Source organism: Hippichthys cyanospilos, chromosome 4 (genome assembly GCF_059441005.1).
Source record: "Hippichthys cyanospilos isolate Australia breed blue-spotted pipefish chromosome 4, RoL_Hcya_1.0, whole genome shotgun sequence".
Lineage (NCBI taxonomy): Eukaryota > Metazoa > Chordata > Actinopteri > Syngnathiformes > Syngnathidae > Hippichthys > Hippichthys cyanospilos.
The window spans coordinates 24,769,078-24,795,520 of record NC_142372.1 but is presented as its reverse complement, the minus strand read 5'-3'; the positions used below and the strand labels follow the sequence as shown (position 1 = coordinate 24,795,520).

At 38.9% G+C, this 26,443-nt stretch overlaps 1 protein-coding gene across 1 annotated transcript in view; it reads left to right on the top strand.

The window, feature by feature from the left end:
• LOC148425129 (SH3 and multiple ankyrin repeat domains protein 2-like) overlaps positions 1 to 26,443 on the top strand; it is a 211,225-nt gene that overhangs the window by 57,913 nt on the left and 126,869 nt on the right. The window contains exon 10 of the mRNA XM_088412771.1: positions 15,557 to 15,623. Within this exon, the coding sequence (XP_088268897.1) occupies positions 15,557 to 15,623 (67 nt within the window). The remainder of the gene's footprint in view (positions 1 to 15,556; positions 15,624 to 26,443) is intronic.

Sequence of the window (26,443 nt, the reverse complement as noted above, 5' to 3'; positions counted from 1 at the left end):
TATCACCACGGACCGGTCAACGCTTTAGATTTATATTGTGGACCGGGGGAGGGGCTGCTGCTCCCGCTGGCTGCTCTAAAAACCACATCATCCTTCTCATTATGTATGTAATATCAACAGCGGCCAGAAGCGGCGCCAAAAAAACAAAGATCAAGCACAAATGTATGAACTGTTAAACTAAATAATTTCCAAAACATTTTGGATGGAGCCCACGGGGCCCGGTACCAGTTGATCCGCGGACCGGTCGGTGGTTGGGGACCGCTGCCCTAGCGCATCCGAGAGCAGTCAGATTACATACAGCCTGGTGACACAAGTTAGCTGAATTCTAATGGGCTAAAAACTCCTAAACTAAAAGTTGTATGTATAAAATATATATATATATATATATATATATATATATATATATATATATATATATATATATTAAACAATGTAATTCTGTATTTTGAACATGGGTTTGTTAAGAATGGAAACAAAGTTAAAGAAACATGTTCTATGTTTTTTTTCTATGCTTTTTGAGGAAGAGCGGTTAAGGAAATGGGTGTATCTAACTCCCTGTTTTACTGTTAAGGTCAATTGCATGTTGTGTAATACCAGTTGTGTTTGTTTTCTATTTGGTGTGTATAATTTTTTGCATGTGGACTGATCATGCAGTTATCTAATATTTCCTTCATTCTGTGAATCATGATCACTGAAAAAGAAAAAAGTACTCCTTTGAGAGACTCGATGTTTAATTTAGAAAATAGTGCTGTAGCTTTGTTTGATTCGTATTTGCAACACAATCAACTAGATTGGAGTTTAGTAAAATGCAGAACATGTAAATTCAACACTGCCAACATTTAAATTGATAGTTTAAAGCTTTGTTTGTTTGACCTTTATTTTATCTATCAGGATTTTGTGTGCTCTGACAAAAGTATGACAGGGAAGGGCATTGCTTGGTTGCTGTTTTTGTGAAGCCACACACAATATTTGTGAGATGTGTACAAAGCGCAATATAAGTCCTCTTCATTTACCATTTAAGGATTTTTGTTCTGTTCAAAGCTAATCAATTCCTGATGCAACATGTTCATTAATTTAGCATTTGAAATTACTATTTGCATACAAAATGATTGCTTTCCAGCTCTTAAAATTGAATTTCAGTTAAGCAGCGTATCATTTTCCTTTTATTATTTTTAAATAATCACAGAAAAACAAAACAGGTTTGACATGACAGCCATGAGTGAACATTGGGTATAATCTGTAAAGGCACAAATAGGGACACAGAAATTCTCCTATTTGTCAGTGACCTCAACACAACAATAAGCAGCCACTAGACATAGCGTGGAGTCACTTGTTTTCAAGAGGCAAATATCGCTCCCTTGCACTTACTATCTTTATCATGGTTGCACTCTCCACCTACACATGAAGCCAAAAGCTGATTCCAACAAATTTGTGCCTGTGTTTTCAGTGGTTAGGATTGAAGGAGGTTCTGAACAGTACTGTGACCAGGGGAGAAAGCACAAAAATTGCAATTAGATGTGCATATATAGGAGGTTCACAACTCCTAAAGCTGTGAAATTTGATTTCATTACTTCAAGTACAGTATATACATATCCGGTATCCTAAATATTTACATAAGATTGCTTTTCTGCAAAGTGTTGGGCAAGTTACTTCAAAACTGTACTGCATTATTTATTACTTATTACTGTCATTTCAAAGTACCGTATTTTCCGCACTATAAGGCGCACCTAAAAGCCTTAATTTTTTTAAAAAGCTGATGGTGCACCTTATATATGGATCAATATTGAGATTGGGATTCGTAGATGGGGAATGAACTGATAAAGTAAGATTTACCTGTTTCTTTTGTGTGTTTACAATTGAACATGGTTGGTCATATTGGCATTGAGTTATTATGCTATTGAGAGTTTAGAATTATTATTTGAGTTATTATTGTTATTACTTTGAGTATTACTATATTGTGATTGCACTGGAGGAAAAGTTCCCTGATATAAATGTTGCACTACATGTTATACCTTGCTGTTAAAAGATAAACTGTCACGGAAAATACTAATAAAATAAAACATAAGACAGTTGTTTATTCATTTTGGGAGTGAATGGAATTGTCAGAAAGCTGGTTTGTAATCTACTAATAAAGTTTGAGAGCTTCTATTGTTGCGCCTTATAATGTGGTGCGCCTTATATATGGAAAAAGTTTTAAAATATGACATCAACTGAGGGTGCGCGTTATAGTGCGGAAAATACGGTAAATAGTTACATTACAACATTACTGTTTTTGAAATGTAAAGCATTACTCAACTATTGCATTACTTTTATATCACTCTCACCAACATAACTGGAAATATGAATTTGCCATTCTTAATGGAGCTCATTACACTCATTACACATCCAGTGACAGGTTGTCTTAATGTTAAAAACAGTACAAATCATTTAATCTGTATTGTCTTCTATACATTTATTGACAAGATACAAAATCTTTTTTTGTATTTTAATCCCTTTAATACTTACTCTCACAGCATAGTGATGCATTAGACAGAATTAGTTAGGGCATTCCACAATTCCAATGTTAATATTCAAATTAGGGACAGACATTTTTAAAATAGATGGTTTTGGTGTGGCTAACGTTAACAGCTAGTCTACATCATTGTTCATGTGTTTAACGTACTTTTTAACATGAGTTGTTGTATGCTTCATCTTGATACACATTGACCGCAACTATTTCTAACTGATTATTAATAGCAATTGTACAGTTTAGCTTACCTTGTCATTATAGCTAGCTAGGGATCTCACTGACAAGGTTTCAAAATGCTGGCGAATCCACTGTGGAAAGTGGCAGCATTTCTTCTACGTACGACATATTCTGCCACGAGTCTCCCAACCTCTTGAAGTGGAAGTGGCATCCCTAAGCAAAAGAATGATCATTTTCCCTGCTTTATTTCATCCCCAATCTCAATCCTCCATGTGTTTTCTTTTCACTAATTCACATTACTATGGCTCCGCTCTAAATGGTTTGTCAAATTACTGGTGCTATTTTGCGATGTGGACAGTTCTTTGGGTGTTGTGCACAAAGTGCACTTCGCTATTATATTTGGCTTGTATTTATCGTTGACGAACTGGGGGGACCTAATGGGTCTATGTCCATTTTGCGTTCGTATTGTCCATATTCAACCAGTTGTCTGCTCCTGCTTAACTCATCTCTGCTGTAGTAGATACTAATAACAGAAAGTACATATTTGCCCCAGACTTTTTGCCTCCCATCACACAGTTTTTGACGAGGGGGGGGGGGGTCTTTCTGTACAGTCATTACCTTTTTGGACAGAATTCCGAGACACAGCCAAAGCGTTGAGGTGGTTCTGGCTTGGTTTTATCCACATTGCATCTCTGCTATTTGCAGATGTTGTGATGCTTTTGGCTTTTTCAAGTGACCTCCAACTCTTACTGGAGCAGTTCACAGCCGAGTGTGAAGCGGTTAAGATGAAGATCAGTACCTCCAAATCTGAGACAAAGGTCTTCAGTCGGTAAACGATGGAGTGCCCTTGATGGGTCGGGGATTTTGTCCTGCCCCAAGTAGAGGAATTCAAGTATCTTGGGGTCTTGACCAAAAGAACTAGATCCCGGATAAAAGCGATCCAAATGAGTTTCCCCTGCAGGGTTTGCGCCCTCTCCCCTAGAGATAGGGTGAGAAGCTCGGTCATCGGGAGGGGCTCAGTGTCGAGCCGTTGCTCCTCCGTGTTGAGAGAATCCAGTTGAGGCGGTTCAGGCATCTAGTTAGGATGCCTCTCGGACGGTGACAACCCAGGACACGCTGGAGGGAATATGTCTTTTGGCTGGCCTGGGAATGCCTGGGGATCCTTCCAGAGGAGCCGGATGAAGTGGCTGGGAAGAGGGAAGTCTGGGCTTCTCTACTCAAGCTGCTACCCTCACAACCTGACCCCAGACAAAGTGATAGCTAATGGATGGATAGATAGGTACAATCAAACATTTTTGAAATAGTGGTAAAGATAAAATCATGACATTACAACATTACTACATATTTCTTTCCAGAGGCAGAAGACTGATAAGGATTTCCTTCTTCTTGATGGTAGCTCTTTATTTGTGCAGTCATCATATCTGACCATCCATAAAGATAGCAGATACGCTGCACATTTAATATCGCTATAAAGCAGCATCATTGGGAGACACGTTATTAACCCGGGAGTTCTGGCACAGCTGAATGAGGCACGTTTACATTGTGCTGATGTTGCTTCTAATTAGACCACTGTGTGGGTGTGTTGCCATTCCATTTAATAATATCATGTGTCAGTGCAGTGCATGAATTTATGTCTGTGCATGTGTATATTCAACAGCCCAGTTCTTTGTTCTCAACAAAATAAAATCAAGTGTTACAACTGAATGTTACAGAGCCCCTTTAGTGACAGGGTATGAAAAAAAAAATATTTGCGCTAATCTGTTCGCTCAGTAATCCGCTCGCTTAGTTTAGTAACCCATGTGCACGGTTTTGTTATCCGTTTGCTCAGTTCAGTAATCTGTTTGCTGAGTTTAATAAAACCTGTGCACGGTTTAGTAATCCGTTTGCTCAGTTTAATAAACTGTGCACATGGTTTACTGTATTGAGAAAAAAAAAATGCTGTATTGAAGGGAGGTGTCCCAGGGTGATGACGTGTGAGCGAGCCGATGAGAGGGGCCGTTTGTAGTGTGTGGAATAAACGGTTGTCGGCTGTTCCACTCCCCAACAAGTACAAGTTCTGTGTTTCCCTCCCGGTTAATGAAAAGTGTTTGGAACACCTCACGCAGAACACGCCATGTTAACTAATACTTATTTACATTTGCTTGATACTGAGGCGATGAAGCCAGCGAAGCTAAAGCAGCATTTTATAATACTGTTTTTGACTAAATAATTGAAAGCAACCTTTTGAGGGGAATGTGACCCGGTTTGTTATAAGGAGGTGTGCAATTTGCAATTTTTATTTTCTAACCTTCAGTATAGCTGAAAAGTACCAATAATTCTTGTTGTCAAATTGAAAATGTTGATGAATAAAAAGGGCACTTATGTTTGTCTTAAATTATGTTGTTGTTGTTGTTGTTGTTGTTTTCCCCGCAAACATTTTGCAATGGTGGTCCTTGGAAAATGTGCTTTCTAAAAGGGGTTCTTGACTACAGAATGTTTGAGAACCCCTGGCTTATGTAAATTTACTACATAAGTGAAGAAATTATATATATATATATATATAATATATATTAGTTTTTTAAGAAATTCTTCTAAGTAGAAGGCCTGATTTCAAGATCAAAGATCTTGCATTTCATTTACCGATGAAAAAAGGGACCCTGCAAGCATCATTTCTGCGTTTGGGAGAAGAATGGAATCTAACTTACGGTCGAAAGTCTAATGCTTAGCGGTAGTATCAATCTCTTACACTAGTCTCTTAGTCTGCTGAAATGATGTAAAGTTACCCCAAGTGATGTAGTATTTTGTTATTTGCTCCAGTTATCTAAGTGTCTGCAAAATGATCAATGTACCAGATCTCGTTAAATGAGCTACAGTACTTGCTGTTTCGCAGAATGTGTGAACATAGACTCAACTTTGCTTATATGGCACAAAGGTGCCCCAAAAGCGAATAGAAAGCCTTCACTGCCACATTTTATAGCGCAAACCTGTGATGAGACAATCGAGAACTAATGGAGTCTTTTAGCAGCTCTTCACTGTGAACAACGGGACTGGATTTTTTTTTTTTTTTTTGCAAGGAGACGTTAGATTGTCTAAATGTAGGCTACTGACAATTTACAATAATACAAGCAATAATAGATTTTGAGCGTGCAACGATGGATTCTGAGTACAGAAATATATATTAAGTGAGTAATGATAGTTTGAGAGAGCAATGAAAAATTTTGCGCACAGATAAATATTTGCGCTCCAAATCTCATTGCTCGCTTGCAATAGTGGCACAAATATAATTCTACACTTACCTACTCAACTTGGCTCATTTGTTATGAAGGCGCCAAAAAGCCAGCCAATCAAAGCTAGCAAAAGTATATCAATTGACTGTTTGGTCTCAAATTATATTGCTTGTTACGTTCACCCGGAAGTAGCAAACGAGTTGGGGTCACACGGACTTGGGCGACAGACGGTGGACTTCCTTAGACACAATGTACGGGCATTCGTTTTATTATCATTTTTTTATTATTATTATCATTGTCTAATTTTACAGAACTACCTTGTTAGTTTCTGTACTTGTTGTTTTTGTATTTTTGTACTCTAAGGAATTCTTCATGCCCTGGTTGTTTTTTTTTTGTTTTGTTTTGTTTTGTTTTGGTTTTTTTGCGGGGTTTTTTGGGGTTTTTTTTGCTTGGTTTTTGATTTGCACTTCACTATCACCATATTGAACAGTTACCTTTAACTAGCCAAAAATGCCATCACTAGTGCAAACATAATAGCAGCAACATAATAACAGCAAATAACAAAATAATAATAATGAGTAGTGTACAATAAACTACAGGATAAGGATAAATACTCATATGAAAGCTTTGTGACTGAGTGACCGACATTGGAGATTTGTGACTCACCAGGCGGTTAGCTGAGCAAGGAGAAAAAATAGAAAAAGAGGAGTGGACTATCTTGACAGATCAATGTTGAAATGGTCAAATTTTCTCATGAAAAAAAATACATTTATTCATAATGTTGATCTCCTAGAAGTACTTGCTCTCTGGTAAACGATTTCAAATAAGAAGCTGAATGTGGAGCCGACACACCACAGACTAGCTGGAGGAGCTAGTCTTTTGTCTTTATTTTAAAAGACACAACTTCTGGGGACATTTCCATTTTGAAAAGCGCCACCTCTGAGCTATTGAAAATAACCATTTTCAAAACACGCATCAACATGATTTTAAAGAATGAGGTCAATTATTCTCCAGATGGCATCTCGGTTGCTCGTTTTTTTTCTTCCTCCACCAGAAATACATCCTGAGCTGCTGTACATTTAGCCCACTGATGGTTCGCGATGACATAAAACAGGCAACAACTGAATTTGGCCATAGAAAAAGCGAGCTAAAGCATCTCCTGGTGATCAATCACAATTTACAGTCCCTGTAAAGTACTGCATCAGAAACATAGTTGCCATTTTCTATACATACCCTTTCAGACATAATTTGCAGGAGCAGGACTTATTGTGCACATGCTCGCAGCCAAAACATATACCACTTGCATATAAATGATGGGATTTGGAAATTACATTTCTTATGAAATATGTCCATATTTCAAATATGAAAATATCAACGTGTAGCTGCCGCATGACATTGTTCTAAAGCTGACCACTACAATAAAAATTACGACAACAGCATAAAAGCTAACGTTGCCGCAATAGCAGTAATTGGAGTCAGAGGAGGGAATGAAGCCAAAAAGGTGTTTTACTGACATTGAAATGAATTGGAGCTGCCAACAGAGCAAAAGATGTACACACTGTAACACCCATTCCTGCTATTAAATCGGTCCCCTCGGCAAGCCTCTACTCATAACCAAAGTTCCGCCTGTGGGTTAATTATGTACTACAATGTTGATTTTCTGGCCGTATGCTTCCAAAACACACATTTTCGCCACTTGGACATTTTCTACATTTAAACTTTGTCACTAAGAGTGGAAAATCTCTCCTCCCCAACTTAAAAACGTGAAAGTTTCCTCAGAAGGGGGGCATGTATTTAGTCTTGTACAGGTGATACGGGGCAGTGTAGAAACAATACAAGTGCCTGCCATTTGTCTCAACGCCTTTCTGAAGTTATGTTCATCTGCTTGGGCAGGGTGCTGAGATTGCAGAATAAGCAAGGAATTCGTCAAAATGCATAAATAAACAACAGGAACTCTTTCGCTATACCCCAGTAGCTTGGGTTCCCCTTTCTGTTCACACCAAAACACGGCTCTGGAAGGTTCCCCTAAGCATCAACCAGGCGCCTTCTAAGTACCTAGTTGCGAATAGGGTCTTCAGCTAAGTACCCTGGTAGCTCAAGGGGGGCGTGTTGTGCTAACTAAGGCTGATTGGGTGTGTTGTTTAGGTATCAGTAGCCGCCAGTAGACTAAATTTTCACTGTGGCCAGTTTAATGACAGAATGCCCACCATGAGCGAGCATGTCGGTGATGCAGAGCTTGAAAAACTATTTCAAAAATACACAGACAGAACACAGTCTTAAGCAGATTTACGTCCCGGCGATCGGAAACCCACTACAGTTGGTGCACAGTCCATGTATTCTTTTCATAGCTTTTTTTGTCGCAAACGACATGCCGGGAGAAGCAGGAGCATTGGCAAACATGTCCGTCAGCGACGTTGCCTTTTTTCTAGTCCGTGTTGTTGAAGAAAACTGGTGTTGGATGTCCTAGTCCCCCCAAAATACAAGTGTAGACACAGAGCTGAGTCATCGATGGAAGCATGTGCCGGCACCCGCCTTAGCCGAGCATGTTCGTGTCCTCCGGCAAGATCTCCACGAAGCAAGCCCCTGAAAAGAAGACGGACCCACATCCACTGATTGTTGTCAGTGCGGAACATCCTTTTCACCGTGTACTTTTAGCAGGCTTGCCGTCACAAGCACTTGCAGGAAGTACAAAAGTGCTAGCTCCGCCAGCGACTTGTAGCTTTGTTGATAGATTGCATAGGTCTAATAACAAACATCAATTTATTAGTATCAAGCTACCAGAGCTACATATAAATAAAGAAAATCTAAATAGGCTCCATTCTCCAGCATTCACCTTTTCAGTTAGCACCACTTGTTAGACAGGAGGGGAAGTGCAAATTCTCCCCCCTGCCTCAAGTCATCGGTCCAATTTGAATAAGCTTCCCGGTCCGTTGTCCCCCAGTATGAACGCAAACCCGTGGGCTGTAGACAAGGAACTTTGGAACCAGTATGCCTGTGACCTGGAATTTAGAGTACCCGGACTGTTTGGTGTGAAAGAGGCTAATGAAGGGAAAAACTTTGAGGATGTTTTGGGTGGGAAATTAACATTGTAATATTAAAAGCTTCAAAAAGTTCAATGTCCATGATACGGGTGATTTAAATAAATTTACAAGCATGCCAAGCCACTAGGCGGCAGTAGAAAATATTTTTTCACAACTTTAATAATAAATATAATAATAAATGCAGCATACAATAACAGATAATGTCCCATTTTGAATTAACAAGCAAAGCCTATGACACAACTGAAATCATAAAAAGAAAAGAAACAAAAGGAAGAGACCTGGCAGTGGATAAAGAAAGCAGAAGCGCATTTTATTCTTCCGTGCTACCACCACTATCTCGTGTAACCTGGAGCTGTGTAATTTTGCATCACCAGGTGAGCAGTATTCCAGCAGTCAACAAAAGAGAAAGCTGCTTGCTTGCGGTATGCATGTGAGTGATGTGTATAAGACCAGTGACGTAAAACTTTGTGTATAACTGCCATATGCCAACACGGATCAGGAGAATTTGGTAAATCTCAAACTCTGGAGTATTTAGAGAGCTTTGTTTTTAATGGAAAAAAAAACAAAAAGATACCCGGCCACATCTAGCAAACATTTGTCACCTGTTTGCAATAACCTCAAATACATGTAGACGTTGTCAACCAAAATTTCTGTAATGATGACATGTTATTTTTTTCTGGGACAGACACAGAGTGGTGTTTTTTTTTTTTTTATATATATATCCTGAATACTTCGCTCAGCCTGATTAAACAGCAAATTCCACCATCGACTTGATCCTACTTTCTGAATGTTTTCCTTGTACACAGGACTGAATGCAATTAAAAGGCAGAAAAAAAACTGGCAAAGAGGACAAGTGTGACTCGCTCAATTGTGGTTCTGTTGCATTGCTACCGAAAGAAAAGAAATAGAACCGTTGACAGGCGCGCCGCGTAGTCCCGAGCTGCTGTTAGCTGTAACGCTCCGGATAACAACTAACTTTTTCTATAGTCCTGTGCAGTCTTCCTCATGACCCGACAACCAATATTTCAGCACACCAAAATTATTATTTTGCAAGCAATGCCCAGATGAGCACTACAATTTACAAGCAAAAGTGACCAGCAAAAAAAGCTTGCTACTCTGACAGAATGGGAAAGCACATCACTACCGTTCGTGCTAGCATTGGCATCTAACGTCGTGCAACGACACAGCACAGGTAAAAATCCTTCGATCGGCCATAAGAGTTTCACAATGGACGGGGGTCACCAACTGGGCCATTATCAGACATTTGGCTTTCGTCCGTGTGGTATAATAAACAATCAGTCTTGTATTTATTTTTAAATGTACTCTATTCATGGCTCAGCAGTTACCGTACAGTGATTCAATGTGACATTATGGCTTCTTTTTTGTGAGCTAACGTCTTCTGTCGTGCATATAACGTGGGTATCCAAAATGAGACAATACATCACCACTTCACTACACTCCTTGCAAAGAAATTGTATAACCGCAAATTTTGATTGCGGTAATTTACTTCTTTAGAATATTTGCATTTCGTTGTATTGATTTATTTGATTTCATCGTATGTTATTTTTGCAAAATATGTATTTTATGAACAAATGGAAAAAAGCTCACTGAAATTTTCCATTCATTTCATGCAATTAAAGGAAAAATGCTATTTTGGGATACAGGAGACCAAAAAGGAAGTAATTTATCTTTTTTATCTTTTATCTTTTTTATCTTTTTTTTTCAACATATTTACAGCAAACCCTCTGTTATTTGTGAGGAAATGGGACAAGGCACATAGCAAAAAATCAAAATCTTATTGACATTAACCTTTTTTAAGATATATACTATGATTTTACTTGTCCAGCCCGTTTGGGGAAAAATTTTCTTCCATGCGGGCCATCAGCTAAAACGAGTTTGACACCTGTACTCTATGTTCTGTGCCCTGCATAAAATATTTGATTTCTAGTAGAAGCCTTTTTTGTGAATAGTGAAATTGTGAAGTCACAAAATGTTTTACACTGCACTTTAAATCTAACGTGTAAGAGCCAAATTCGTATTTTTTTTTTTTTATTCCCAGTACTTCCCAAAGAGTGGGGTGGACCCCCCTGGGCGGCGCACGAGGTGATGATGTGTCATGTGAAGTACAATTGCAATAAAAATAAGAATTGTCTGTTTTTTCTTTTTTTTTTTTTTTTCAGTTTTGGTACACTTGGTTATTTTTATTTATTTTTTTTTAGACTAAGCTGTAATCCGTATAAACGCTAATCCGTATAAACACTGTAAAAATAATCAGCATTATTGAAAGTTGATTTATACTGCTGTTTTCTTTTGGTATTGTTAAAAAGGATACAGGTATAGGTATTCTTATACAACTTTTAGAGATAATCTTATTTATAGTCAATGCATCGAGTGTGTGTGTGTGTGTGTGTGTGTGTGTGTGTGTGTGTGTGGTTGTCGGGGGGTGGGGTGGGGGGGGCAAAAGTTTTCTCTTTCCTGGGGGGGTGGGTCAAAATATAATTGAGAAGCACTGTTCTGTCACGACATTGAGCAACCATCTTTAACTATTATATTATGCGTCTAGTACAATAAAAGCAAAACTTCCCTTTATATTGCATATCCATTAGGTTGGTTGAAACCTTGCACTAGTAATTGACCATGTCATAGTTGGAATTAATGAGATCTCTCCTGACATATTTGGCATAATTTACCAGTTACAACATTCAGTGCATACTCCCCATTTGGACTCTTTAATGATTACACCCTCCTCGGTTTAGCAAACTAATTTCCAATGTTCAACTAAGCTGCAAATGCTCCACTATAATACTGATCCTCCTTCCCACCCTCCCCCAACATTACCTTTACCTCTGTTATACACAACCATATGTCTCCATGACAACCAGAGAACAGGAAAAGAATCAATGTGCGGGCGGTGATGATAGTGTTGGCAGTGGTGGTGATGATGGTGGGTGGTGCAATGATAATGAAGAATATACTGTGACTGTGTTTCCTGTTGCTTTCAGAGGTATTTTTTGTGGTTTTGTAATGGGATAGAATAGAATAAATATGAAAGCATTTATTATAATTATACACAGGTATACAGCAAAATTGTGAGTGCGGCTCTAATTGTTGCATACAAATAATATGAACAATACAGAAAATATATAAAGAAGAGGATATCAATCACATGACTGCAATTGTTGTTTTCAGTGTCCTCATTTTAAATGACCCTAAGAAGAATTCAGAAGTGACTTTTTGTGGCAGTTTTCCCCTGAACCAATACAGTTTTCCGGTGTCATAAACACATTTTTGACAAACTTTGGTAAAAAATACTAAATATAATGACTGCAGCACTCCCACACTCAATCCTAACGTGGAGTCTGAAGCAATCTCACAGCCCTAATACACAATCCTGTTCAAATGAAGGCACTTTTGTTTGAAACTTAACCACTGCTTTTCTACATCTGGCATTTTATAAGGATGTTAAGGCAAAAACCAGACTAGCAGGAATGGGGGGTGGGCGGGTACAACAGAGTTGATCATTCATGCAAAAATGGGTGTGGATATTGGCAGAATGCACAGTGACCTGGCATGCAGAAATGGGTAGGGGAGGGGTAGCGCACGCAGCAGCGTTGAGTTGAGAGGTTGGAGCCTCGCTGAAAGCACTCTACTATGTGTTGATAATGAAAAATACAGTCAATATATTGTGGTTAAACAATTGAAGTTTGTGAATTCAGTGTAGCTCCCAACACCAAATCGATCCTTTACAAACAAAAGGCATTCCGAGCAGAACTATTTGCTAGTGTTAGCGCCCCTGGTAGCTGAGCCAGCCAGAGAAATGGCAAAGTCCAGCTCACGCCCCTGTTCGCCCACTCCTTCACACGTTATTCCTCTTTTTATTCCACCCGTTTTTTGATGCGTTTCAACTCATTCCCAGTTCATCCGATTCACATAGTTACAATTTCAGATTATTCCAATTACTCGTGCGACCGCTGCTTGTATTTTTCTCATTTCCATCATTCATAATTTTCCCACAATTCCTTGTTTTCCATGCCAAAAATGCCATTGACTTAACATTGAGGGATTTTACATTTCATATTTACAGCTTCACATTTCATGTTTTCAATATTTAGCTCATTCATCTCACCTTAGCGATCATTCCCATTATTACAATAATTCATACATTCCAATATGTTCCCATAAATCCATATTTATCACCCTTTAATCTTTCACAATTCATTTTCAATGGGAGGATTCCCCATTCTTTCCCAATGGGAGATTTAACATTTCATATTTTGAGGTTTTCCATTTCACATTCATAATATTTAACCCTTTCATTTCACTTCATGGGTCATTCCAATCATTCAAATAATTCACACATTTTAATCATTCCCATAATTCCATATTTTCACGTCAATATTACAATATTCATATCCAATGGGAGATTTCACATTTCATATTTTGAGCTTTCCCATTACACATTCACAACATTTAAGTCATTCATTTCGCTTAAGAGACCATTTCCGTAGTTCATAATAATTCATAAATATTAATATGTTCACATAATTCCATATTTTTCACCTATAATAATTCATAATTCATTCCCAATGGTATATATAACATTTCACATTTTAAGCTTCCACACTTCACTTACACACCATTCAATTCATTCCTTTCACATTTTCATCGTTACTAATATTCACACATTCCAATAATTCCATCTCCCTTCAGTGTTTTTGCCTTCACACGCCATTTCTTCAGGAATTGCACATTTTCTAGTTTATTATTGTTATGATAATGATGATGCCAGCATAGAAGGAATTGTTTGGCCTTTGTTTGGTGTACAGTAATGTGTACAGTAATGTGCACTTTATGTCCCTTCCCACCATCCACAATCAAAATAAAATCTCCAACGCTCCATGGTGATAAAAAGGTTGGGGACCCCTGATATGCAGTATATAAGCTATAGTCCTTCCATTCATTACCTTCCGCCCCGGCCACTTCACTGAGCTCCTCGAGCAGGCATTCCCAGTCAGCCGAGTGACATAGTCCCTCCAGCGTGTGTTGGGTCGTCCACGGAGTCCCCCCCCCCCAGTGGGACATGCCCTTAACACCTCATCAGGCAGCTTTCCAGGAGGCATGTATCTATAGATAACAGTAGAAAGTGTAAGATAGCGTAATAAAAATCCTTTAAATTTTTACATTTTCAAAATTAGCTAAATCATGACGTCTAGGCTTCGCACAAGTGGACCGCTGAATGAGTTACTAACTGTGGCAAATTATGCACAGCTTTTATTTCATTTTGCACAAGCTTTGAATGTCACAATTTTGTTAAAACATTTAAAATATCTTTACAATATTGTTGTCTGTACATGTTGCATAGAATTCAATAAATGTTAGGTTTATCACTCAAAATCGTAATCCTCCAGAATGATTGAAAAAATATATATTTTGGAGGGATTTTCGCCCAGTCCTACGTTGTAAGAAGTAGTTTGAAAAGTGAGGTTCCTTTTTGTGTACAGCATAATCAAAAGAGAATCTCAATTGCCTGCTCTGAGAAAATCAATGAAGAAATGGTCAACTCTGAGGGAAGGCGACAGAGTACTACAACGCACTGACTCTCCATCGCTCGTTTCTTTCTGGAATTTATTCTGCAGAATTCAGAGCAGGCATGCTTATATAATGCTGCTGGGTCTCCCTTGAGGGGTGCCTTCGCGCGTGTGTGCGCGAGTGAGCGATCGCATGTGTGTGAACGCTGTATGCATCACATCAGTGAAAACGAAGGGTACTGCAACATCCCACCATTAATAACAGCAGAAGTCACTGTAAGAACTAGGAGCATGTCAATAGCAAAGCTGGTTCAACGAAAATAGCAACCTCTGTAAAAAAATATTTTTTTAAATTCCGTTACTGCCCTCTAGTGGACACAAGCAAAACATACGTCTAACAGTTGTCTAAACATGTACACTAATCAGATATTAAACGTAAGAAAACTTTGCACACATACATTGATCACACGATCTGTTGCTTTTAAAAATAATTATTCAACACAGCAAAAAAAAAAAATTAAGTACAGCTGGAGCCTATTTGGGCTGGGGGCTATAACACAGTTTAAGAAAACACACAAAATTTTATTGTTTTCTTGAATTGATACAAAAATGACTCAAGGTCACTTGTCATCTCTTCTAATGAGGTAACAGCAACATTAAAGGCGGAAGCTTTTACTCCGTCTCCACACATGAACATGTGATTTGCATGTTCATGAAGGCTGCGCGCAGTTGTGTGGCATGTGCATATTTTAGAGCGTGTGCGCGTGCACGCGCCGTGCGCGCGTGTCACAGATTATTAAATTCCCGGCCACAGATGGTTAAAACCATGAAGATTAGAAGTCAGAGGAATCCCGGACTATTGTACTAAAGGAGGAGGAAGAATGCTTTCGTTGTATTGCATTCAACTACAGTGATTGGCAACATGAAAGAGATTAGATCAAATGCACACAGCTCCTTCATTTTGTAATGAATCTGTTGGCACACATAAAATACCCAGTGTGTCGCTCCTGAAAACTGATTGTGAAGCTAAAAAGTGATTGCAGAACTTTGTAGTGAAAACGTTGAAAAATAAAGCTTCTCTATTTCTCTCATCAGGTTGCCATTATTGCTGGGAACTTTGATCTTGCTGAATTTATCAAGAACCACAAAGAGACTGATATAGGTGAGTAAAGGACAATATAGGTTCTTTTTTCTTTCTTCCATCACTCAACCTATTCCTTCTCAGTCACCAGTGTGTATATCCGAATCTCTGCTGGGATACATTACAAATCCTCCAAGCCACGTACTTTTTAAACGACCTACCAGTATAATCTCCACGATGGGATTAGGGGAACCAAGAGGATGAAAGTTTATGTTTACACCAGGACAATCTCAGTCTGATTAGAGTGAGAGAAAAGACTGCCTTAGATGCCCTGATTTGATGGCCAAAAGTGTCTCTAGTGTAAGAATTTCTTTATTGGGTTTCCTCATGTGCGTGCGTGTGTATGTGTGGATGTGGATGTGATAAAACTGGAAACTGGGAAATGGATTCTCATATTGATTGGAATTGGGGGTAGGGAATCATACAATATGAGGCTCCATTTTGTGAGGATTTGAAATTGTGTCTTCTGTGTTTGTGTGAGAGTTGAAGAGGGACTTTATTTGCGTGACTCTTCAGTGAATTTTTCATTATATTATTCGCGGTTCCCAACCTTTTTTTCAGTGATTCACCCCCTGTAAAATATGTTTTCATATTTTCAACCCTTAATCAGTGTAAATCATTTTTGGGTTAAAACAAAACAAAACAAAACAAACAAAACAAAAAAAAAAGACTTAAGACATGCCACTGGTGTCTGATTAAACTTTAAAAGCCTTCAAACCTCATTTGTATTGGTCCTCATATAATAATCAACATAAAGTTTTCCTTTTTGAGAAATAGAAGAGATCTGTTATCAAAAAGAAATAACTTACTTCTTAATAATTATACTGTATATCCTGATCCTGGAGAGATCCTGGAACTGACGATCAACAATATTTCATGAGGAAATATGGTTGATCGTCAGTTCCAGGATCTCTTTCTATAACAAGTCTAGTTCTTTTAATTCAATGTTTTTAAAGCAAGTTATGTCATGGTGGTGATGCTCTTTTGTTGCGATAACATTCAAGAGCAGAAGATCTTGACAGTCTGTCATTAGTTTACAAGCTACGGTCATTAGCCTATCAGCCCAATTTCAACAAAAGAATTATGATTATGTTGGCCCTTAACCCTTGATGATGCTAAATCTTCCAAATCAACTGCAGTATGTGTTTCTGCCAGGAGAGGTTCTTAGCTGTTTCAGAAGCTTCTCAAAATGAAGCCATTATCCAAGCAATTGGCCCCAAGTGAACGACCAAAGATTCATTTGAGCATCACTAAAAATGCGCTACATTATCCTAAAAGGGACAATGTACAATATTTAGACCGTTTTTAATTACGGACAGCAGGAGGTGCTGCATTTATCATTGTCTGTAGCTATAACAGATATGGCAGCCTCTAGGGGAGTGCCACCCCCCATGTAATATACTTTAATGATAACTAGACCTACGATTATATTTAAAACATACTGTTGGCTTAGAATACATTTATGTGCAGGTTTTCTTTTTCATTTATAATCATTTGATTTATTCCTTTTTAATGAAAAACAGTCTACATTTTTTACATTGTCCCTTTTAGATTGAAACCTGATGAGCTCCTGCAGTATTTTGTGTTTAATTCTGGCTTCTTTTTTTTGTTTTTTGTTTTTTTGCTTTACGTATGCGTGGCGTGATGCCATCTTGATTTGCATATTCCACTCGAACTCTAAGGATTGGATCCACAAATCCGAAGATGGCAATCCAGAGGAGATGTGTTGTGTCTCGTGAAATTGCACTCACAAGTTTTCGATTCGTAAACTCAACACAATTTAGAGTCGTACTCATGGTGGACTTTTACGGACCGATCCTCTTCTACGGAAACTAGCTCTTGGGACATAAAATGTTTGTCCTTAAAATACATTGTTATGTCTTTCACGCTTGTTGCTTGATATACAACGATGATACTCTGGACTACGATGTTGTGTTAACTCTTTACTAGCTTATAGCACATAGTTGTAACAAGTGGTACAACGCAACCTGGAGCCTGGGTCCCCATCATGCATTGTGTGACAAACTACGGGTAACATTAAGGCTCAAAATACACCACAAACATGACATTCAAACATAAGGGTGTATGTGCGCTTGGCACAGGACACTCTTGGCCAGGGGTGTCAAAGTTAACTAGACACGGGGGCCAATTGAAAAAATTAACTCCAAGCCTAGGGCCAGACTTAGCCAACATTCATTAGAAGAAATGAAAAAGACTGCACATTCTCTGGTGAACCCAATTGAACCTGAAAACTTAACAAATATATTTTCATATTATTGGATCGGAAGAATAAAACAATTATTTCTCATTGCTCTGTAAGTATTTTTTTTTAACAAGCACAAAAGACAAACTTCCGTTATAAAAAAAAAAAAATCCCCATAACATGCACATTAAATGCATGTGGTGATATTATTCAAGGCACCATCAGTATATTTTCACCGGGAATTCGCAAAAGTAGGCTACATTTTTTTCAAAGTAATAAGTAACATCAGTCACTCAAGTAAAATATTTTTGAAACGTAATTTAAAAACAAATTGGTGGTAATTTAATCATTTCTAGAAGGAATCACACTTTAACTTGAGGGGGTCACATTTTTACACTCAAACACTGTCCATTTTCCCTTGGTCTATGATACACGATTCAGTGCTTTGGTTCCTGTTGACCCAGGATTGGGGTCTTGACACCTTCATACAGATCATGTCCTGTAGTTGTGCCATTCGTAAGCTGTAACTCTAAAAACTCCACTATCACGCTCTGGCTGGAGTCCACTCCGCGAATGAAAATTGGACATTGTCAGCAAAGTCATGCTGTCATCCATTGCTTGGGAATATGAAATCTTTTCCCTTTCTCACAGCGTTTCTTTTTTAGATTGATGGACACGGTGTTTCTGTTCAGGTACATGTTTAAAAAAAGTTGCCTTTTCTTTGGACAAATTGCGTCACAAACTTTAAGCACGTTTTTGATAAATTGCCCCTCTGAAATTGGCCTGGTTAATTTTTTCTTCTGCCACAATAAAACTGGCCTTGACAGAAGCTTTGCTTTGTGATGTGGCTTTTCTAAACAGAGCCTGCTGAAATTTAAGACCTTGTGTGGAATTCTTCCACCTTCTGTAGCATTTGTTTCATGTCCTTAGTCTTGTTTTTGTCCACGTTACGTTTCATGATGCCATCTCAGATTATATTATTTCATTACCTCCACATTTTTTCCACACATAAGACACATGGGTTTTCCAGAAACCTGCGTGAACGTGTAATCCGACTCCCACCTTGTTCAAAACCCCCGGTTCTCAGTGTCCACCCGAGGTTTTGATGAGTATCTGAAAGCCGACTTTTGTTGTTATGCTAGCTAATGACTTCTAATGAATACAGTGAACCCTCCACTTCGACCATCGCCGATTCACTACATCGCAGATTTTTTTTTTCTTTACGCGGATTCACGACTTTCACTTTTTTCATTACTGTACTATATTGCGGAGAGACTTGCTGTGACGGTTTCTTGCATGCCACACACTTTAACTCTAATTCAACGTCCGGGCCACTGCTAATATGACCGCAGCTGTGCAAGACTTCAAAGGAAAGGAACTGTTCACTTACTGTACAGTGTATAAGGTTTAATCATTGAAGATTTAATTAAATAAGTGTACTGCAGTAATATTCGTCCTAAATAATATGTATAGTATGAAGACTTTTCACATTTAAAATAAAAAAAAATCATTTTTTTCTTTTTTTTTTTTTAATGTGAAAAGTGGGTGCGCTACATTTCTGGTTTTACTTATCGCAGGGAGATTACAGTCCCCATTAACCGTGAAAAACAAGGGATTACTGTAATGAAATTAAGCCACCTTCTGCTAAGGCGTGCCACCATTGCATTGTGGTACAATTAGTATTGGTGTGTGTAGAACACCTGTGGCCTGCAAGCCGCAGTAGGCCTGCAGGCCGGTTCTATTCATAAAACAATATCATCCCGGGAACCATAGAAAACCCTCATGCGGGCCAGAACTGTGCCGCAGGTCGTGACTTTGACATATATGCTCAAGGCCACAGTTCATAACAAGTCCAATAGTTCAAGTGCCTTGGTTAAATAAAATCCTCAAGGCAATTTTTCTTTCCCCGGATAATCGTTCATTAGTGTACATGGCAGAAAAAAAATGACAAGCCTATCGCAGCAAAAAATTAATCTTCAGTATGATGCCAACATGTCGGAAATGTGGTAGGAATGCTAACTTCAAAATAAACCTTAGTTGACCAAATAATATATGGACACGAGAGCCTTTGTACGCTACTATAGTAACAGCTTGACTTGTCTCTCTACTCCAACTGTTTCTCCCAATGCCCGCTGCAACCAACACAACATTGTTCTGAAATAACTTTCAATCGCTAATTCAGGGCAATAACAAACCACCTAATTATGCTGACATTGGCATTCAGCCAGTGGGCTCGGGTTCTGTGATAGCTGCATCTAGCATAAATTAGCCAGCAGCACTCATGTACTTCATTTAGACTTGGTTCCCATCGCGACATAGACCAATGAGGGCGGGGGTTGTAGTCCACTCCTGCCCACATGGCCTATGTTGCGCCGGGAGTCTTGTAGGAGAACCTGAGAACTGATTGATTGTTTAAGCAAGTCAATCTTCTCCAAGCTGTTGACTGTCTCCAGCAAGCAGTTTTCTCCTCATCGTGAGAACCCGCAGAAGGATTGGCAGACTAGGGTAATGGTCTGTTCAGGGGTACTGGAGAGGAGGTTACATTGAGAAGATTTAGCATTTTCACAAAATCAGGTTTATTACACTATTTTTTTAGACTATAAGATGCACCGGCATATAAGCCGCAGCAGCAAAAATTTACCAAAAAAACATCTTTTGCCACCGATAAGCCGCACTGCACTATAAGCCGCAGGTCATAAAATCAGATATTTATGCAAAAAGATGCTATATGAAAGTTTTAATTTTTTTTGTATATTTGTATTTTAAAATCGTCTACCAACTGCAATATCCTCTCTTTAACAGCATTCTGTTTCCCATTGTTTAACTGATAGATTAATTTAGTGAACATTGCACACACTGGACATAAATTATATATACAATCATAATATTATAAATACAATCATATTTACTGCATACTGTATATCAAACACAAACTTTTATACAAGATCTTTATGCCGTCCTCACTCCGAAGCGTGGGGTTTTTCGCCAGGTAGACGGCTGGATAACGACGTTTCAAATAACCAGACTGTCTTTCCTTTTGCGCTGCTTTATTTGAACAATGGCCATTGACTATTACCCTCTTTAGTTCGCCATGAAACTAGAAAAATAAAACACGTAATCAGCTAATGATACTGTCACGTTGGGGCATGGCGGGTTGAGGAGGTGCGGGATGTTGGAAAGGCGGAACCAAAAAATGCAGGGCTGACTGGGGTAGGTTCGAGTAAGGTGATTTAATAACACAGGCAGGGTTGAAGGAATCGAAAAATACAAAGTGCAAACCAAAACGTTGAACTGAAGCTGACTGGGGGCGACAAGGAACGGGGGGCGACAATGAACGGGAGGCAGCACGGGAAGGAGGGCAACGCGAGGCAAGACGGCGAGGGGAAGACGTACAAGGAGCGTGAGACGAGGCAGCGGGGGGACGACGAACAATGACCCGACAAAGGGACGCGGCAAAACACTGGGGCTTAAGTACTAACCGAACTAACTAAGACGCAAGACACCTGGGGACAACAATGGGCGGGGAAACTTACTGGAGGGAACACGCGGGCGACAGGTGAGGTTAATTAGTGATGACAGACGAGGGGAACACAGAGGACCTATAACTGAAACTACACAACCCAAAAACCCACAACGAAAAACAGATCATGACAGATACATAGCGTCTCTCGAGCTAACAAGCAAGTTGCACAATGAAACAATGAAAAAATACTCTTATTTCCAATGTCTCTAACAATAAACAAAACAGATGAACAGTGTCATAATTTTGACAACTTGTTTACTTACGGACAATTCTCGTCCAAGGCAAAACAAAATAAGATCAGCAATCCTCAAACCTTAACCTGTCGTCTTTGCGTGCTTCCACCTTGGATAACTCACGTCTATTGAGAAAAACAATATTTCGAAGTAGCCAGAAGAGGGTGCTCTAAGTCTATGTACAAATCTCAAACAACAAAGGTGGTACTGCACCTCTGAAGGGCAGAATAATCTTGATAATTTTAATAATTCAAGTTAGACATTTTTTAAAAAATATTTTTAATATATTTTAAAACTCTTTTTGAGCACAGCCATTGATTCACATCTTTGCAGTTCTATTTAATAGTCGTTCCATAAACTGACTCCTTGAACAGATACACACATGTGCTTGACCGGTGGGAAAAAAACAGCAGATAAGCCGCACTGGACTATAAGCCGCAGGGCTCAAATCATGAGGAAAAAGTCACGGCTTATAGTACAAAAAATACGGTATATATAATACACTTAATCCGCCTTTAAATGACAAATGATCTACGCTCTGTGGCTCAGTGGTGCAGTAGTTAACACATCATCCTCACAGTTCAGGGACCCAAGTTCAAATCAACCTCGCTCCAGCCTTCCTGTGTGGAGGTAGCATGTTCTCCTTGAGCGAGCGTGGGTTCTCTCCGGGCACTGCAGCTTCCTTCCACACTCCAAAAACATGCCATACAGGTATCTTGGATGTCCTACATTGTTCTTGGGTGTGATTGGATGCATGAATTGTTATTTGTCTCTGTGTACTCTGCAATTGGCTGGCAAGTTCAGGGTGGTCCCCGCCTACTGCCCAAAGTCAGCTGGGATAGGCACCAGCAAGCCTGCAACCCATGAGAGGATAAAGGGCTCTGGAAAATGAATGACTCGATGAAAATATGATATGATATGATATATGTTATAAATTATATATAATAGATGCAGTTAGCTCAAAAAGCCTCTGCCAAACCATATTTGAATGGAAGTGGAATTTAGTGTTATTGTCACTAATAATACCTCATCCTTCTCGGTTGTATCAAAATTACAGTTCTGATATAAATTACTACAACTACTAGAAATGGACTTTACTGTATACAGTATATTTATTCACAAAACAGCATTAATTGGTCAACACTTCCAAGTTAATTTAAATATTGTACAGTAGTTTTATACAGTATCACTAGTTAAATACACAAAGCTTTATTTCGATTGTAGTTCTGCTATTTGCGACGTTGCAGTGCACAGAGCGAACTTGGGGATTACAGGACCTAAGACAAAATGAAAAAAGATAAACAACCCGATGAAAGAGATGAGTTTGAAAGGGAAATGAATGAAGAGGGACACAAAAAATGTAATCTAATCTAAAAACATAATCCTTCAAACGTTTCTCTCATGGACACCATCCACCAGCGGGCAAAACCAGACAGCATTGACGACCTGGCTAAATTGTGCTGAAAATAGAATGTAGAGCAGGATTGAAACACGACCAAAATGCAACCTCCTTCTCTCTTTACATGATATTGTGTTTGGATGTCTGTTTTGTCTTCAACGATGTGTTTGGGATGGAATGTTTTTACTCCTGGATCTTCCATTGGCCACAATGGGCTCAGCCTGTTGCACAGGTTTGTGCCTCCTCTTTTCTATTTGCAAGTGCATGATTGCATGTGCGTGTGTCCAAATCGGTGAGTGAGGGTGGAGACAGACAGACAGAAGACTATGTAAATAGTGGGCCACGGGCAGATTTTGTGCGTTTACCGAATTTCTCCATGTCAACCTTTTGTATAAATCGGAACCCCCCCACCCCTTTAATTAGGGTGAAAAACCACGAGTCTAGGTCTACCCCTGACTTTTGTGGTTCCGCATATCATAGCTGTCCAATTAAAACACATGGTGTGTGTTATTAAAATGATGAAAATGGTACTTTCTTCACCGTATAGCCAATAACATGCTGTTGCCATTATGGGGGGGGACAATGTGCGCGCGCATAGACGCAAATGCTGAAACTAACGTTGCAACAATAAAACAATTTGAAGTTTCAATGCTTTATTTTTTGACACAGTTGAATGTGAATGCGGAGAAAAAAATGATCCCAGAATCTTTGTAAGGATAGACAAGTCCACTCTGCAATTTTTCTGTGAAATTAATGTGAATGGTTTAAAATTTGGCTCACAACTTGATGATGGGGGAAAAATGTTTTTCCTCCTGAAGGTTGACCATTTAAGAACCACTTCACTATCTAGAGCAGGGGTGTCAAACTCGTTTAAGATTGCGGGCGCATGGAGGAAAATATATTCCAATAAAAACATGGTGTACAATTATGTAACTTTAAAACAACAACTTCATTTTTTTATTATTTTTAATATATATTTTTAATATTATTATTATTAATCATAAAACATTGACGTTACTTTTAATCATAAAACCTTTTCAAGTTCTTTTATTTATTAAAGATTTCAGCTCATTTTTATAATTCACAAAATCATCTTGCAGTCTGGATTAAACCCATTTGTGTGCCAGAACAGTTTGTCGTTGCTGATCCAGATGCTGTATCTGTCAATTAAGACAAGCTTTCTCAAAATGATCATCGTTTCATGCTGTTGAAACTCAGTGGAAATTCCCTTCGACAGCTTGTACGACAAATGAATATGGCTGTGACGCAAGTAATATATATATATATATATATATATATATATATATATATATATATATATATATATATATATATATATATATATATATAGTTGAGCCGAAAGGTGAAGCTCTCTATTTACTGGTCGATACAAGCGGCCGAAATGAGTTTCCTCTGCAGGGTGTCCAAGATACATGCCTTGAAACATGTTTCTCTTTCTCATTTGGTTCCCAGTTTCCGGGTTGTATAGAGTAAATTGTTGGCTCTAATGTTAAAATGTAGGCAAATGTTAACAGAGCTGATACCTCATTATGTTCATCAAAGATTGCATTGCACTCCGAGACATACTGCTTATGTTTGCGCATCAATCACTTCCATCAAGGTAAAATTAACCAAACATGAATTAATGTTATTTGAGTTTGGTTTTAACCTTGATTGGTAACAGTCCTTCCTTCTTTTGAAACTGCAATTGTCCAGTAGCACTGATGAACTCAAAATGTCATGGTGAACTTTTCACATAAATATTGCTATAGATATTTCTTGTCCGCTGTCCATTGAGTTCTTGTTTTACCTGGCAATGTCATGTCAATGCGAATAACAAATATGACACACATGTGTCCAAATGCCTTTGAATTATATAACATATCAATAAAACTTCTTATCACAGGCCACACTAAAAGTCAAATAATCTGGTGACGCAAAACTCCTAAATCAAGTTTCCCATTGGGGCGCTATGCCATCAATCCCTTATCTTGCCCACCTATCCTCACTTGGGTCACAATTGTTCTGGAGTCTATCCTAGCTGTATTCAAGTAGTAGGCGGGGTACACCATGGTTGCCAGCCAATTGCAGTGCACATATCGAGAAACATCCATTTACACCCATAAACACACCTGAGGGCAATTTAGAGTGTCCAGTATTCTTAGCATGCAAGACTTGGAAACATTAAAGGAAACAGGAGTACCCAGAGAAAACCGACACAGGCACAGGAAGAACATGCAAACTCCACACAGGAAGGCGAGAGCTGCAATTAAACCCACACTAGCTGTGCTATGAGGCCAACGTGTTAACCACTATTCCACTGTGCAGCCCATATTGTGTGCAAAAAAAAAATCCCATACCCCCTTTCGAATCACAGCTGTTTTTATTTTGAGCACATTGTAAAATAAATCAAAAATTATAGTCGCGGAGGGGTACAAGCCAGTTCCTTTATGTCCCAGTCCCAAGCTTGGATAAATACAGAGTATTGTGTCAGGAAGGGCATCTGATGTAAAACTTCTGCCAAATCAAATATGCGAGTCAAACCTTGACCAGTTCGGTCAAGGCGTGGGTTAACAACGACAGCCATCAAGGCTGTTTACCTACAGGGAGCTGGCGGAAGCTGAAATAGAAGATGTGATGTTCAATGTTGTTAGTGGCTATGCCCCACAGATAGGATGTGAGTTAGAGGTGAAGGAAATTTTCTGATTGGACCTTGATAAAATGATGCAATGAATTTCTAGAAATGAGAGAGTTGTTTTTGGTGCAGACTGCAATGGACATGTTGGCGCAGGAAACAATGGTGATAAAGAGGTGATAAGCATGGATTGGTATTCAGAAGAGAAATGCAGAAAGTCGGATGATGGTTGACTTTGCAAAAAGAATGGAAAGTAGTGAAAGAGTAGACAGATAGACAGCACCTTGTGTAGATGACGCAATCTTAAGGAGATCAGTGAATGCAAAGTCGTGGTAGGTGAAGGTATAGCCAGGCAGCATAGGATGGAGGTGTGTAGGATGACTTTGATGGGGAAGGAAAAGAAGAAGGCAAAGACAGAGAAGAGGACAAAATGGTGGAAGCTAAAAAAAAAAAAAAAAAAGAAAGAGTGTTGTATGACCTTTAGAAAGGAGTTGAGAGAGGCTCTGGATAGTTGAGAGGTGCTTCCAATTGAGTGGACAACTAGGTCAGACAGGTAGGCGAGTGCTTGGTGTGTCTTCTGGAAAGAAAATAGATAAGAACACTTGGTGGTGGAAAGAGTAGGTGCAGGAGAGTATACAGAGAAAGAGTTTAGCCATGAAGACGTGGGACACTGAGTGGACCAAAGGTATTAGATAGGAGGACATGAAGATGCAACGTAATGTGAAAGTAGAGGTGACAAACACCAAACAAAGGGCTTACAATGACTTCTATGCTAGGTTGGACTGTAATGAGAGAGAGACTGACCCTTACAGGTTGGCAAAGCAGAGAAACATGGATGGGAGAACATA